Below are 16,229 nucleotides of genomic sequence, written 5' to 3' on the forward strand. Positions count from 1 at the left end.
ACACATTGACTAAGCATAAGGTGTTATGCATATGATATACATATACTAGATATTTATTTACATATTACTTATTGTTAAGATATTACAAGTCTTCAAATATAAAAACAATTTGAGTAGCTGATGTATTATTAATCACACCTGCAATTCTTGGAAGAATGGATTAAAGTTAAGAGCTAATGCTTATGTACTGAGTATAAATTGTTAATGAGAATAATAAAAATCTATAATCTTAATAATCGCGTCGAGTAGGCAATTGTTCTCTAAAAGAAAGCAAATTGTTCTCTAAATTCCCAAATTTGATAATTTATAATTCATAATTCACAAATTTCGGTCTCTAAATTTTAAAAATTCCATATTCTCAATGTTCTATATTTTCAAGTATACAAGTTTTAAATTTTCGTACTTTCAAATTTCCAAATTTTCGTATGTTCAATTCTAAATTCCCATATTTTTAGATCCTTTGATTCTCAAATTTCCAAATACCCAAATTTTTAAATTCCAACATTTCCAAATTCTTAGATCCTCAAATTCTATAATTTGAATTCAAAATTCAGAAAGTTATCTGAATTCAATATTGTAAAATTTTTAAATCTCTGAATTTATGAATTCGTAAATCCCCAAATTTTCTGATCTTCAAATTTTCAATTTTCCACATTTTCAAATCTGCAAATTTTTAGATTACCACATTCTCAAGTCCTAAGATTCCAAATTCAAAAATTTAAAAACTCACAGATTCCGAAATACTTACATCTCCAATTCCCAAAGCTTCAAAACTCATTTTCCAAATACCTAAATCTCCAACTCCAAACCTTCAAAACTCATAAGTTCCCAAATTTCAAACCTTCGAAGTCCATCACTTCCCAACTTCCACAATTTGAAAATTCGTTCCAAAACCCCAAGGTACAAAAATGTCCAATAAAAGTCCTCAGTTCCTGTCATCCCAACTGAACAAGAAACGTGCTCCAGCGCTTCTGTATCGGATGACATTTTTCTAAATCCCGCAGAGAATCATCGCACCGAATCTTTCACTTGGTTCACATTTCGCCGCGTGTCCCATTTTTAATTTAGTCTACCTCGAATTGCTGACCACTGCTGACTACGCCGCCGTCTACCAACAGACCGGCGTCATATCCAGTATTATCCAACGTAGCTCCGCGGAGCCGGCTCAGTCGTGTGATAAACGTGGAGCACCTAGGTAGGTGCGTCCACACATCCATCCGACACGCTGGTGAATCGTGGGCTACGAACAATGTGCCCGTGGACCCCGCGAAACGGAACACGACCAGCTCAATAAACGCTCGAAGTGTTGCGAAACCGTCTAGTGTCGTTTCACTACCGTGTTTTTGTTCGAATTCGTGCGAAATCGACCAACTGGAAGTCGCATCCGACAATCTGACAGTGCTTGGTACCAGATCGTTTTCAGGTGAGCTACCGATTCAAACTGACATTTATCGCATAACAACTCGAAGACACCACTAATAACACAAATTTTGGCGAAATTGCTTCTTAAGGTTTATGACATTTTTTAATATATTATAAAGTACCTTGTATTTCGAAATATTGAATATAGTAATAACGTGGTTTTATATTTGTGTACGATATTTTGTGTGATTTTTCTGAATACTCTGCAGTATTTTGGATGACACAATTTTTTGTGTACAATGTTTTTAGAACAGAATTTTTTGAAGTTTTATACGACGCAGTTCTTGGAAGTATTCGATATTTGACACAGTGCAGTTTTTGAAATAGTGTGTACGATATTTTGTGTGACACAGTCTTTTGAAAAGACTGTATGATATTTTGTGTGACACAATTTTTCAGAATAATATATGCAATTTATTTAACACGGTTTTTTGAAATGGTATAGTCAATGTTTTATCTAACATAATTTTTCGGGATATCGTATACGGATCTTAATTATCCTAACTTTGTGAATTGGTGCAAAAAGTACCAGTGTGAATATTCATAACTTTGAAATATTGGTACGTAAAGATATGTTTAGAAATTCGTAAAATTTATGACATAAAAGTCAGCTGTTTGACATTTTCATTTTTTAAGATAAAAAGACACTAAATTATTTTACAATTACATTACAATTATTTTCAACTACATATTTTACAATTTATTATTATGCAATTACTGTTATAGTAATTTCTACATACGAACTGTTGTACTTTTAATACAACTGTTTACAAATTTTACGTAGGATTTTACTTATTTTTTTAAAAATGTAACATGCACATTTTTTGCGCCATAGATGTAATTATTAATTAAATATAAATATACTACTGTGCATAATGCGAGTACATAATATAGACATTTTTTTAATAAGAACGAATTTGAATTTTTTCATTTGTACTGCTATCAATTTCAGGCAGTGGTATAAATGTTTCGAAAATTAAAGGGTTGCAGTTAAAGTGATGTGTGCTTGTCACTCGATATTGAAAAACGTAACAGAAAAATCGTGAAGGTGAATCAAATAAAAACTTGTTGGATGAAACGAATAGAATAAATATTTATTAAAATATATTCTATAAAAAGTTATAAAATTAATTAATGTAATTAAAATTAGTTTACTTCAAATTAATTTAAATCGAAATTATAGCTGATTAAAATTGAAGTAATTTAATTTGCATAATTTTTCAAATAATTTAATTCACTTCAATCTTTAAGTAACTTAATTTACTTCAGTTTTAAGTAACTTTACTTCAATTTTAAATGAGTTAAAATTAGTCATAAAATTACAATTAATGTGCAAGTAATTACATTTATAATTAATTGACAGTGTAATGCTTTTGCGAAAGATAAATTATGAACAATGGAGAATAAATTGATTCTCGTGTATAGATATGCTACTTTTTGTTCCAACATTTCATTAGTATTATGATTGAACATTAACAGACCGGAACCACCGTTAGTCTTTTATTGTTCGATTATTATCCAATCGACAGAGAATCCATTTTTAACACAGTCCCATAAAAAATTCGATATAAAGTCGACAGGTGTTTCACATATCTTTTTATATGAATTTCAGCGAACTCTAATATACATACGTAGATTGTATCAAGCGCATCCGTTCATTGAGGCTTGATATTTTGACGGTGGTACATGTAGTAATTTCATAACTTCGTATTTAAAAATGGAAACCTCAGGTGATTATCAATATTTCAGGGTTTTAGTGATTCATATATGCACATATATGCAAAGCAGATTTATGCGATTAGTATGTATTGTTAATACAATGTTGTCAGTGTTTAATGTCTTTAATATTATAGTGTTAGGTTAGGTTGATGACTCTGTTATCAATAAATATTAATACATAATTAGTAAATTAATACGTTTAGTATATTATCAATAAATAATTAAGAAATTGAGAAATAGTAATAAATATTGAAAACCGTGAATTATAGATAATACATATATGCATATTTAATATCTGTAGTCTTTGTGAATTTCGTTTAACATTGCACAATTAATAATTTTAAGAGTATGATTAATATCTAACTGAATAAACAAATAGCAAACTGATATATACAAGTGCATTGATTACATTATATGTATAAACAAATAATATAAAACAGTGGAAAGTTAAATATTTAAATAACTAATACATAATATCAATCATCAGAGTGTTCATAATATAAGCAAAAAGGAAATAGGGTCTAATACACTCTTTTATGAAACGATCAATATATTGTACTGTCAACATTTCAGAATTCTCACGATCACTATACATGATTAGTATAATAGTGTTAATAGTTCAGTGTTATTAATAAACATTGACTTTGAATTCCTTAATCCATGAATTCTCAAGTTTTGAGAAACTCAAATTATGAAATTCCCAAATTTCGAACTTCTCATCTTTAAATTTCGAAATTCTGAAATTTTCAAATTCTTGAATTCTCAAATTCTGAAATTTTCAAATTCTTGAATTCTCAAATTCTGAAATTTTCAAATTTTCAAATTTTCAAATTCCCAAATTCCCAAATTCCCAAATTCCCAAATTCCCAAATTTCCAAATTCTTAAATCCCCAAATTTTCAAATTCTCAAATTCTCAAATTCCCAAATTGTCAAGTTCTCAGATTTTCAAATTCTTGAATTCTCAAAGTCTCAAATTCTCCAATTTCCAAAATTACGAATTTCTAAATTGTTAAACTCTCAAATTACAAATTTTGAAATTCTCAAATACCGAAATTTCTAAATTTCCAAAGACTCGTGTTTCTAGCTCCCCCAATACTTAAATCAATTCCTAAGTTCTTAAACTTCTACATTTCCAAATTTTCAAAGTTTCAAGTTTCCTAACATCCAAAGTTCCAAATATCCAAATATCCAAACATCCAGAATTCCAAATTCCCAAGTCCTCAAGTTTAAAACTTTAAAAATTTCGACGTTCCGAAACGTCCACATTTCCATGATTGAGTGAACACATCCAAATTTTTAAACTACCAAATCTCCAACTAACCAATCTCTAAATCCTCAACTTCGCGGTCGATACTACATTGCCAACATAACACTGTCAACATCTCATTACCGTCACTAAACACTGAGAACCTGTAATATTGGCGTGCAATATTGATCGCCTAAGGTCTCCATTAAACATTTTCTACGAATACTTCGCAGCAGCATTTCGAGTCAATCTTTCGTTTTAACAGACCGAAAATACCGCTAATCCTAAGCCGTATTCTCCGTTACCTTTTGCTCTTAATCTGTCACTGACACTCGACACCCGTAAAACAGATAAACAACCATAAATTCAATTTCGTCGTACAATAATTTGACAAGAGCTCGATCGAAGCGTTCGTTGATAGAATTCTTGTTTGTCAATGAAGGTATCGGAGGAGAATTATCATAAGAGGATGAGTCTTCGTTGGATTCACGAAAACTTAGAAGCACCGACATGCGACGAGGAATGCAGTGACATCGATGATAGTTGTAGCGACGACAGCTATGATTCCGATCTATCGATCGGCGAGGAGAAAGTAACAGGAAACGAGAAGGAGATCAATGGAGATCGCAGAAGGAAAAAGGAAACCAGACGGCATCCGACAGCCACAATGAAGTTCGACGAGAATGGGTATTTGCCAGTAATTAGAAACTACCGATAACAAACGGCAGGATCGAATCTTTTTGACGTCGTTTGAACTGTTAATCGAGATAGAGTTCGCAAGCTTTGATCGATTGATCGTGAGGAGATCCGGTGCGCTGTTACTGATTAATCTTCTTGATCAATTGATCGAACGAAGTTGCAAAACATGGCTCTCATGCATCATAGAATGTTCTGTAGAATGCAAAGGGGATTTGTATATAAAATTTAATCATTTATCACGGAATTTTTTAAGACTTTGTTGATCATTTTTAATCGTGTAATTTGATAATTATTTGTCGAATTATGATTACTGAAAAGGTATGAAATATTATAAGGTATTTTTATATGTTGTTATTGGTACTAGTTTTAGACTAGTAATTAATAATTAATCGACTGCTAATAATTAATAAATATTATTCAGTATTATATTGGCTGCTATAAGTTTTGATGATTGCTACAGAATTATTATATTCAGTTATTTCATTAATTATTGCAGATTGTCAACATTTTGACAATTTAGTATATTAATGATTATAATATTTCACAGTTAACAGCATATTAATGATTATGATACTTCATTATTCTTGAACAATTACTGAAAAAAAATATTGCAATTAATTATTCAATTTTATATTGTCTTTCCACAGTATTATATACCAAACCCCAATAAGTAAAATAAGTACTATCTAAAATGATTGATCAAATAATTAGTGAGCATCAAATTTAAAACTTTAACAAATTGATATGTTAATAACAGTGATATTTTATTTTTCATAACTCGTCAAAAATTATTAACACTTCTTAAAATCAGAAAAGTTTGTAGATACAAAAAATACTGCAACATATAAATTTTTAAATTTCATATACAAGACACATTTCTTATCAACAAAATTATTCACTTAATTCTAATGAAGTTTTGTTTGAATCACTATTTTAGTCAAACGAATTAAACAAACGTGTATTGCATATTTCTTTTATACAAAATTATTTATCAAAACTTCAAACAGATTATTTTTCAATATATTTCAAACTTCAGTTTCTGAACCTTTTTTTAAATATAATTGTTTCGGATCCCAAGTATAAACTGGTATCGCAATAACAAAATAATGGAAAACATTGTACAAAGAACATAAACTCAACAGAGTTAAAAAATGTAACGTAGTTGCATCACAGTTCTACATCCAAATGTACTTTTTCCTTGCCTAGAGCAAACACAACAAGGTCACGTATCAAGTTGGCAACCTAATAACAGGAGTATCGATCGATCAAATCCAAAGAGATCGTCTGATTGGCATTAACGCAATGATTTATGCAATGATGCATAAGTTTGCGACACTGATGAAAGGCTGATGCATAGTTTAAAGCGAATTTCCCTCGAACCGACTAACAATAAGCCCGTGTACGTAATTTCCCTCTAACGTGCTGTACAACGAGCGTTCATTAATCACTTGAATCGATTAACCCTCCACCTTGTACGCAGCAAAGTTAACAGTTTTAAATTTCCCATTATTTCCCGGTGTTCTTCTCTGTCTCCGCCATCTTTCGAACGCTTTTTATTCCATGGAATCGCGAGGCGAAATTAATTGATTATTCCGACGCGAAAGAGGTCAGTGAACAGCGAGGCAAAACGAACGATTGAAGCGAAGAGAGAAGACGATTATTATTGGTAAACAAAAGCAGCTGAGCAGTAGCTTTTACTAACCGTAACGAGTTCATCGATCAAACGAACCAAATTTATTTACCGCGCCATAATGTCGGTTTAAATATATCAATCTTACCGACGTTCCACTTTAAACACTCGCCGAAGCGAATTAACCGGATTGTTAATTAAACGACGCGTTTCTAACCGCGAACTCGATATAGTTGAGATACTTTCACGAAAACTCGTTGCAAAATATTAACACTTTGCTGCGTCGATTCGGGGGAAGAGTTGATATTTAATAATGTTACATCCTCGTCCTCGATTTCACTGAACGTGACTTTCGGTCAAAATATTTTCTGTTGTTGGATCATAGATAAGAAAGAGAAAACTCTGCAGTTGCTTGCTTCGAGTACGTACTCTTCTTGGCGGGTTTAAATGTTGGCGAATTAAGAACAAAAGTGAGTTTGTGAAAGGTGCGGCACGATTTCTTTGTCATTTATGGTAATTTATCGAGGAAAAGTTTATGATGAAAAGTTAGTAAACTAGTCTTTTGAGTAGGCAGACATTTTTTATGGCATTCAAATTTCACCTTACACGCTATCGATACTAGAGCCTAACGTAAGCGCTCGAACAGCCCTTAATCGCTCGCCACACAATTTATTACCACGATAGTAAATTACTATGTATATATCATTATCAACGTATTTAATAATATTTTTGCATGACCTAAATCAATTTTCCACATAAGGTGAAGTGGGGTAAGTTCTTAAACGGAGCAAGTGCGTATACAGGCTATTTTTATTACAATATGAGCGAAATTTCTCCATTTAGTATGTTTGTTTCCCCGTTTTGTTTCACTATATCCCCCTTTATATTTCAGCTAAGAGTACTTGTTTGCAGTATAGAGTACTTGCACAATGCAGTAAAAAGCATTTTATAGCAGATTTGTTAATAATTCTGCTCTTGCCCCATTGCACATGAATAAAGTTTCAAAGTATTTAACTTCAAGTTACGCTCTTACCCCATTTTTGGGGAAAGTGCAGAGTAGTTGACATTTTAAACAATTTCCTATCAAAATCAAAATGTACAAGGAAAATTAAGGTCCTAGTTAATATTAATTAAATAGTAGTAATTGTGCAAAGCGTTCGATATCGACAGCGTTAAGTATTTACATAGCAGACTGAAAATACTTACGTTTAAATACCAACCTTACAAAAATCAGTCTGCACTTACCTTACTTCACCTTATGACGTTATGGCCATTACAGTAAAATTTTTAGCCAGTAGCCAGGGACTGTACTTGTATCACATCTGTAATTCAGATACACCTTGATCAGAATGCTCTTGACGAACGCGTAGCTGCCCTCCGATATGCGATGTGCATTCATTGATCACTTGACTCGATTAACTTTCTGCTCTATATTGTTGCAGGGTCAGTAGGCGTGTGTAGTAGTAGGTATGGCGCGTGTTATATTATTACCGGCATTCGAGCACCGTGGAAACCGACCAGACCTGCAATTCCGCGAGAATTGCATTAAAGTGCACGCGCGACACGTAACGCAAAATTAGGATCGACGTTCACGATCGTGCGCTCGAGTTTCAACAAATAGATCACGAGCACGTTCCACGTGTAATTAACGGAGGCGTCTTTACGCAACGTTAAGACCAGCAATTTTGCCGATGATGAATTTTAAACGAGAGAAATAGCTTTTGCTATCAGAGTCAGGGTCGATGTAGCAAGTTTTTTTTGGAGTGATAAAATGACGGAATGTATTTTGGATTTTTTGATTTTGGCATTTTTCGATTTCGGAATTTGTGGATACTTGTGATTATGGAATTTTGGGAATTTTGGGATATTTCAGTTGTTGAGTTCTGGAGTTTCGGTGTTTTGGAATTTTGGAATTTTGATTATTGGAATTTTGAAATTTTGGATTAGAATACTAGAATACTGGAATTTTAGAATTTGGGTATTTTGGAATTTTGGAATTTTGAAATTGGAGATTTTGAAAATTTGAGAATTTAACAAATTGGAAATTTGGGAATTTGGAAATTTGGAAATTTGGAAATTTGGAAATTTGGGAATTTGGAATTTGGGAAACTTGGAATTTAGGGAATTTGGAATTTGGGAAACTTGGAATTTAGGGAATTTGGAATTTGGGAAACTTGGAATTTAGGGAATTTGGAATTTGGGAAACTTGGAATTTAGGAAATTTGGAATTTGGGAAACTTGGAATTTAGGAAATTTGGAATTTGGGAAACTTGGAATTTAGGGAATTTGGAATTTGGGAAATTTCGAATTTGAGAAATTTGGAATTTGGGAAATGTAGAACTTGTCAAATTGGAACCTGGGAAATTCGAATTTGGAAAATTTGAAATTTGGGAAATTTGGGAATTTAAGGATTTGCTCATTGGAATTGGGTAATTTTTGGATTTAGAGATTTAGAGATTTAAAAATTTAGAAATTTGGGGATTTGACAATTGGAATTTTCAAATTCTTGGATTTACAAATTTGAAAATTCAGAAAATCTAGCTATAAGTATTCGAATAGTTGAAAATTCGAAATTTTGAAATTTTGAAATTCTGAAACTTTAAAAATCTAAAACTTGAAAACATTGAAAATTTGAAACTTCCTAAACTTAAAAATTCATTATTCCAAAAATCTGTAAATTTTCAAACTTTCGAATAGAAACTAGTAAAATGCTTTCGAAACTCGCAACACAATACAGCTTAGACTTATGAAATCTAAACACAATAAGTGTAAGAACGTTAATTCTCGACACGCTTCACACAACTTACCCAGCCCTGATCAAAGTAACCTTCTCTCTAAATTACTCTTGATGTATAACTATTTCACGATGTACTTGCAATGTTAATTATTATACAATTGCTCTCAAATATAGAGTCTGTTTGAAGATTTATTGCGTTGCATTCCATCGGAAATGTTACGCAATTATAGATTCTATTTCGACGAGATTTACTGTGTATTTTATTATAGCTACTGAGCTTGAGAACTGATGTTGCTGTTATTCGTACTATTTGCAATTCTATTACACAGTAATGAAGTTTTAGTAGTTGTACGTATTGGTTATGTTACATTTACCAGAACACTGTTTATACGTTTTCTTAAACACGCATAAGAATATTGCAATAGTAACATTTCAATATATGCTTGCATTAAAAGCATTTTTTATTTGTATTACATTCTCTGTTTACTGTTATTAATTTAACACATTTTTCAAAATTTGTTACACCACTTCTCAAACATTCTGTACAAACATTGCAACGTTGTCTCAGCTATAGTTGCACAAAGACTGTAAACAAAGTACTTTAATCACATAATCTTTGTTCAAAAAATTGTTAAAAGTCCTTCAGTCACATAATCTTTGTTTAAAAAATGGTTAAAAGTCCTTCAGTCACATAATCTTTGCTTAAAAAATTGTTAAAAGTCCTTCAGTCACATAATCTTTGCTTAAAAAATTGTTAAAAGTCCTTCAGTCACATTATCTTTGCTTAAAAAATTGTTAAAAGTCCTTTAGTCACATAATCTTTGTTTAGAATATTGTTAAAAATCCTTCAGTCACATAATCTTTGTTTAAAAAATTGTTAAAAGTCCTTCAGTCACATAATCTTGTACAATGGATCAAACATCGTGTCTCAAAATTATTAATACTTTTGCTAAATCTAAGAATAATCCATGGAATAGCTACGTAAAGACTAAAATAAATCTTTACAAAAGAAAAAGCACATAATAATTTACCACCTCTCACTAATATTGAGGTAACATATATACAGTAAATTATTTCAACTCGAACACCTTGAAATACAGAAAATATTAATGTGTTCCTGTCCCGCTATCAGTACCATTAGCTTGATTGTTATCAGTTGATGTTACGCTTCTCGGATGAAATGTGTATCGACATTACGTTTCTTCCCCTCGAGCGTACGTTTAAAATTAATGGGGTTGGAAAACGTGTACGATGCAATGAAGCAAGCTTCATTCACGAAGCCAGCTGACCTGAAAAGTCGATCGGCCTATTTTTCCAAACGTAATGATATGTTATAAATAGTACAACCCCTATGTGTCACCTCGTGTTAGGTTTAACAATATGCTGCACCCTTCCTTCGTCCTATTTCTTTCAGTGATCACAACCTCCTTGTGAAACATTGTATATTGCACTCATGCAATTAGGATTTTTATATAATTATACAGAATTAACCGAGATTTAAGTATCTGAATTTTTTAATTTATGGATTTGGAAGCTGGAGATTTGGAAATTTGCGGAGATGAGAATTTGAAGATTTCAATGTTGCAAAATTGGGGAAGTTGGAAATTTGAGAATTTCGGAATTTGTTTAAAAAACCGGAAGTTTGAGAATTGGGGATTTGGAAGTTGGGAAATTAGAAATTGGGAACTGCAGATTTGGAGGTTTTGGAAATTGAGAAATTGAACATTTGGCGATTTTGATATTAATGAATTTAGAGATTTAGGTATTTCTAGTTTTGAGAATTTGGGGATTTGAGAGTTTGGAAATTTGGAAATTTGAAAATCTAAAAATTTGAGAATTTGAGAATTTGGGGATTCGAGAATTTGGGGATTTGGGAATTTGGGGATTCGAGAATTTGGGGATTCGAGAATTTGGGGATTTGAGAATTTGGAGATTCGAGAATTTGGGGATTCGAGAATTTGGGGATTTGAGAATTTGGGGATTTGAAAATTTGGGGATTTGAGAATTTGGGAATTTGGGAATTTGGAAATTTAGAAATTTTGGAATTTAAAAATTTGAGAACTTGGAAATTTGGAAATTTAATATCCAGAAATTTTGAGATTTAGAAATTTAGTACAGAAAAAATTGGAAATTTGTAAGTTAAAAAATTTCAAACTTGAAAATTAAAAAATGTTGAATTTAAAGAACATAAAAAGAGAAATTAATAACCTTGAAATACTGGAATTTGATAATTTTGTATTTTCGAAATCTAAGAAGAAAGAAATCAGATCAAATCATTGCAAATGAAACTTAATTATTAAATTATCCCCATATCTCATTTATTACATAACATGCAATTAGAATAATAAACTGAAGTATAATAAAAAATGTAATGTACTAAAAGGGAAAGCTAGTTCGAATATATTTCCAAAGTATAAAAGTGTAATCGCGTTTCTCGATGCTGAAAGGATTAAGAGAAAGCTAGAAACTTGGAACACATTTCCGTGAAACGTTCTTAAACGCTTGTCCGTTTGAAATTTATGTCAAAGTTGGATATATATTTACAGACTTCGAATTCGTATTACCAAAGAGCTGAAGTACGTGTTTGCACAGTCTAAACATTGAATTCTTTCTTTACAGAACATCGCGTTACATCACCAACGAATCGGTTAAACTACCACCTTGCGTAATATGGGACCCCAGAAAACCGGCCCAGAATCCAGTGTACAATTGTCTGGTGATTAAATTGTTTTGCCGAACTGGTTATCACCTTGGTGTTTCGGAATCTGGCCGTGTTAGGGGCTTAAGTGCTACAAATGAACCTCACAGTAATTATTTTTAATAAAAGTAATCGGATTATTTCACGCCAATTACGTTTTGATTTCATCTGGTTTCCAATAAAATACAAGTAAAACTGAAAAATGTTTAAGTTACTGCAAAAAAATTAAGGTTCCGACATCTGATAGTGTTTAAGATTCATACACTTGAAATTTAGAATTTTATATTTTAAACAAATTCAAAATTAACAAACTGACGACTTACACTGCTAAGTTCATCATTTTATATTTGGAATATTCCAGTATTGAATTCAAAGAATAGTCGATTTGGCATGAAATGTCACAAATTCTGGATCATGAAAAATTAATGAAGTTTTCATATAGGTTCATATATCTTTTAATCGATTTTCTAGGTTTACTTCATATCATACCGGTTTCTTTCGGCGTGATCAGAATACAAAGTATCAAGACTAGTCTGTATTTAGCTTTCAACAAAAAAGGACGCTTGTATGGGGAAGTAAGACCACATACTTTTATTATTAAAAATTGTTGAAGTTATTAATAATTTAATAACTTTCAAATCATTCATCTTCACAAGTTTAATGAGTATTGTGAAATTATTAAATCATATCTAATATTCCTAATTACTTACGTGTTAAAATTTTCAATTAAGAATACAATTTTTATAAACTGTTCTAATTTATAGAACAAGTGTTTATAATTAAAAACAAAAAATGAAAATTTTTTAAATTTCTTAAGAATTTCTAAAGAAAGTTTGTAAAAAAGTATCTAAAATTTCTGACATTAAACGGTTTCTAAATATATTTTCTTAATTTTCAGCCAAATGCAAATAAGGAGACCACAGAATGGGAACAATGGAACGTAGGTTCCTACGATGCTTTTCGCTCAAAAAAGTACGCAAACTATGGATGGTGGATAGGAATAAAGAAAAATGGACGTACAAAACCGGGACCAAGAACACGTTGGGGACAAAAAGCGATACAATTTTTAGCAATACGACAAGAATAATTGCTGTGAATTATATTTTATATCTACACGCTTCCATCAAATTAATCATTCGATCAAATCAACAGATTACAAAATTTTTTTAAACAATTGATACAACAGATTGAAAATTTTATAAAAATAAAAACAAAACATTGAAGATTTTGTAAGAAAATGTAATGCATTTGATAACAATGAAAATCAAATTTCAAATAAATACAGTAGGAGAGAATCAAAATGAATTACTTTTCTACGAGAAATAAATAACCTTTTTCCTTCCAATAGAATATAATGTTTATTATAACACTGTGTTACTCAACAATGGAATAATTTGAGATTGTGCATTCTGCTTGTGCCCATCAACTGAAACTTTCTCGCAAGTTGCAGTTTTATATTGCAGTACATATTTCTTTCTTTTTTCTCTCTCTTCTTTCTTATTTTTTTAATCATATTAATCGTTAATCGATTATGCTGCAGGCAGAGTGTTGATCGAGTTTTTAAATCAGTCGTTACGAGAAATGCTTGAAAAATCACACTGTGCTCGCAGCATTCGTATGAACGCCAATTTTATATCGTATATTATAATCATATATTTATATTTGTAGATAATTGTATATATATATATAACTATTTCTTATCTCTTTTGTACACCTACATACATTGCATATATCGAAACCCTTAAGCGAAAGCTTCAATTAAAAAACGCTGGTGTTTGATTAAATACGGTAGGTAACTACAAACATTTATTACCCTCGCTTCTTATTCGTAAATATCAAATACAACGCCAACGGTTAACGTAAAAAATATAATTTTTTGTAAGAAAAAAAATAGGACGTACCAACAAATAATGCTATAAAAAAATAATAGTCAATTACAATATTCAATCACACGTATTAACAAGTAATATTTTTATTTTTTTTATAAACGAAATGTCATGGTTACGTGAAATGCTTTTACACAAATGCAAAATGGAATTCTTTGGTGATAATCAATAAGTAATAATTATTAAGCGCGTTATTCTGCAAGCAAAAAGCGTATGCAGTGATTGAAGAAAACGATGAAAATCGCGATGCAGAAATTCGAATGATAAATTCAAACGAACGTTTGAAAGAAATTTTCATTGATAAACTTCGTTCCCATGAAAAGTATGTATGCATCGATAGAACATGTGAATATGAAATAAACACGATATATCGAACGATATCTTGGAAATTCTTGTATTAACAATAATTTTATATTTCTCGACTTAAATAAGGCAGTTACGATTGCAAATATGCATACATACTTTTCATGGAAGATTAAAGATCACATTAGTTTAAGATCCCTGTTTCTCGAACATTTTTTTTTATCTACTTCAACAATACGAATTCACTTTTTTTTGGTATTGGGGCTCGCAGATTGAAAAACACTGGATGCTGACATCAGGTTTTCAATGTATTGGCTCAACACTTGATTTTCGCTTCTCAGTTTTAGATTCTCCTCCTTTACGCTGTCCACTCTCTGTGATAGATCTGCAGGAAAAAATGTATAGCTATAGATATTTTATATAACTAAATATTAACAAGACTAAGGTTACCTACCATCCAATGTATTTTGAAGTTCAAGCACTTGAGCAATTAATCTTGCTTTCTCTTCCTGTTCATCAGGACTAATGTCAGGATCTAAACCTGCGATTAAATTATGTTAAATATTTAACAATAATTGTATTACTATATAAACTAATAGTTTAAAACTTACTGTTAGGGCTACAGCTGCCATTTGTGAATGTAGACGGAATGGAATCCATGCTCCGTCCTCTGCCTAACGCATCAGATATGTGACAACTATTATCCAAAACTTCTTCTTCAGGAATAATCACTATGCATAAAAACATTTAATTAAATTAACTTGTGTCATGCTCGATAAATGAAAAAAGAATAGACTATAAACATATGAAGGAAACAAGACAATTTATTTAATATCTTTGCTGCCACATAATTCATATATATTTAAATTGTTCATATTAAATGAGTTCTGTTAGTTACTTAATTAAAAATGCTTGTATCAACTATTTGAAATGATAATAAGGTATTATGAAAATAAAAAATAAAATTTGTTAAAAATGAAAATATCATCTATAAGATGTATAATGATTTTAGCATAGTAACATGATTACTAAATAAAACATTGTAATAATTTTCATATTATTAAACAATTTGTACAAAAATATTATTATACCAATTACATTAATTATTTAAATGTTATTAAACATATTTTTCATACAGAAAATTTATACTAAGTTCCACAAGTGTATAAGATCCATTATACACTATTATGAGAGAGATTATTTTTCACACTTATAACAAAAAGTCGTATTTTGAACAAAAAATTATCGTAATTAAATCTAAATCAACACTATCCAAATATTTCAAATTTATCAAGGTTTTATTAGCTTCTTCGTAACTTTTAAATATTTTGACGCGAGACAGAAGAGCAGGTTATAACGAAGTAAGGTGCGCTAATGAAATCAAGAGAACTGGGTCAGAAACATAATCTATAAATTTGCTTACCTTGAGGATCATCATCTGCCAATGGTATACTGTTCATGTCATCTTGAAGTTTCGCTGTCACCGACGTAGACATCTTTTGACGTCGGAGATCCTCGACGGGAGAAATAATACACACTACAGACAAACCTGCGCGCAAGGTTCGACGTTTGACCCGAACTTATCGATCTCTAGGAGAAACCCGCACGAAACTGTTCTCGCATTCACCGGGAGGACATAAAATATGTACGACAGTTACTTGATAACAAATAGGCAGTTCAAAATCACAACTTATACGGAAAAAACTCTTAAAATTTTTTATTTATCCATTCGAATGATTCACAACCCGTTTTGCCTTCCACCTGCTATTTGATTCATTGACGACACTGACAATAGAGTTGCCACTATCGATAATGTCATCGATAAATATCGATACTATCGAAATGTTATCGATAGTTCGAACAAATCAGGAATATAAAATGTTTATTC

At 31.1% G+C, this 16,229-nt stretch overlaps 2 protein-coding genes and 1 long non-coding RNA gene across 4 annotated transcripts; 1 reads left to right on the plus strand and 2 right to left on the minus strand.

The window, feature by feature from the left end:
- Positions 1-1,172: 1,172 nt before the first annotated feature.
- On the plus strand, positions 1,173-13,453 carry LOC100876215 (fibroblast growth factor 1). Of its 2 annotated transcripts, none has more exons than XM_076535889.1 (5): positions 1,173-1,423; positions 4,831-5,075; positions 12,074-12,261; positions 12,624-12,727; positions 13,051-13,453. In XM_076535889.1, exons 2-5 carry the CDS (start codon positions 4,858-4,860, stop codon positions 13,237-13,239), a joined length of 699 nt encoding a protein of 232 aa, XP_076392004.1. In that variant the 5' UTR covers positions 1,173-1,423; positions 4,831-4,857; the 3' UTR covers positions 13,240-13,453. The 2 variants fall into 2 exon arrangements, with proteins under 2 accessions (XP_076392004.1, XP_076392005.1); XM_076535890.1 differs by lacking the exon at positions 1,173-1,423 and adding an exon at positions 1,440-1,511.
- LOC143265202 (uncharacterized) lies at positions 6,205-12,076 on the minus strand. The gene is made up of 2 exons (XR_013039436.1): positions 9,525-12,076; positions 6,205-8,240 (listed from the first exon to the last, which is right to left on the minus strand). It is a non-coding gene; the product is annotated as an uncharacterized LOC143265202 (long non-coding RNA).
- On the minus strand, positions 13,237-16,148 carry LOC100875988 (uncharacterized). The gene is made up of 4 exons (XM_003706623.3): positions 15,765-16,148; positions 14,953-15,072; positions 14,796-14,882; positions 13,237-14,726 (listed from the first exon to the last, which is right to left on the minus strand). Exons 1-4 carry the CDS (start codon positions 15,835-15,837, stop codon positions 14,584-14,586), a joined length of 423 nt encoding a protein of 140 aa, XP_003706671.1. The 5' UTR covers positions 15,838-16,148; the 3' UTR covers positions 13,237-14,583.
- Positions 16,149-16,229: the final 81 nt, after the last annotated feature.

Source organism: Megachile rotundata, chromosome 9, assembly GCF_050947335.1.
Source record: "Megachile rotundata isolate GNS110a chromosome 9, iyMegRotu1, whole genome shotgun sequence".
NCBI classification, from domain to species: domain Eukaryota; kingdom Metazoa; phylum Arthropoda; class Insecta; order Hymenoptera; family Megachilidae; genus Megachile; species Megachile rotundata.

Excerpts from the sequence above, each read along its gene's own strand:
- LOC100875988 (XM_003706623.3), bottom strand. The coding sequence starts at position 15,837 with ATGTCTACGTCGGTGACAGCGAAACTTCAAGATGACATGAACAGTATA. Across the intron at positions 15,073-15,764 it reads GGCAGATGATGATCCTCAAG|TGATTATTCCTGAAGAAGAA; the intron begins GTAAGCAAATTT and ends TTTTATGCATAG. Across the intron at positions 14,727-14,795 it reads ACTTCAAAATACATTGGATG|ATCTATCACAGAGAGTGGAC; the intron begins GTAGGTAACCTT and ends TTTTTCCTGCAG.
- LOC100876215 (XM_076535889.1), top strand. The coding sequence starts at position 4,858 with ATGAGTCTTCGTTGGATTCACGAAAACTTAGAAGCACCGACATGCGAC. Across the intron at positions 12,262-12,623 it reads TGCTACAAATGAACCTCACA|GTTTACTTCATATCATACCG; the intron begins GTAATTATTTTT and ends TCGATTTTCTAG. Across the intron at positions 12,728-13,050 it reads AAGGACGCTTGTATGGGGAA|CCAAATGCAAATAAGGAGAC; the intron begins GTAAGACCACAT and ends CTTAATTTTCAG.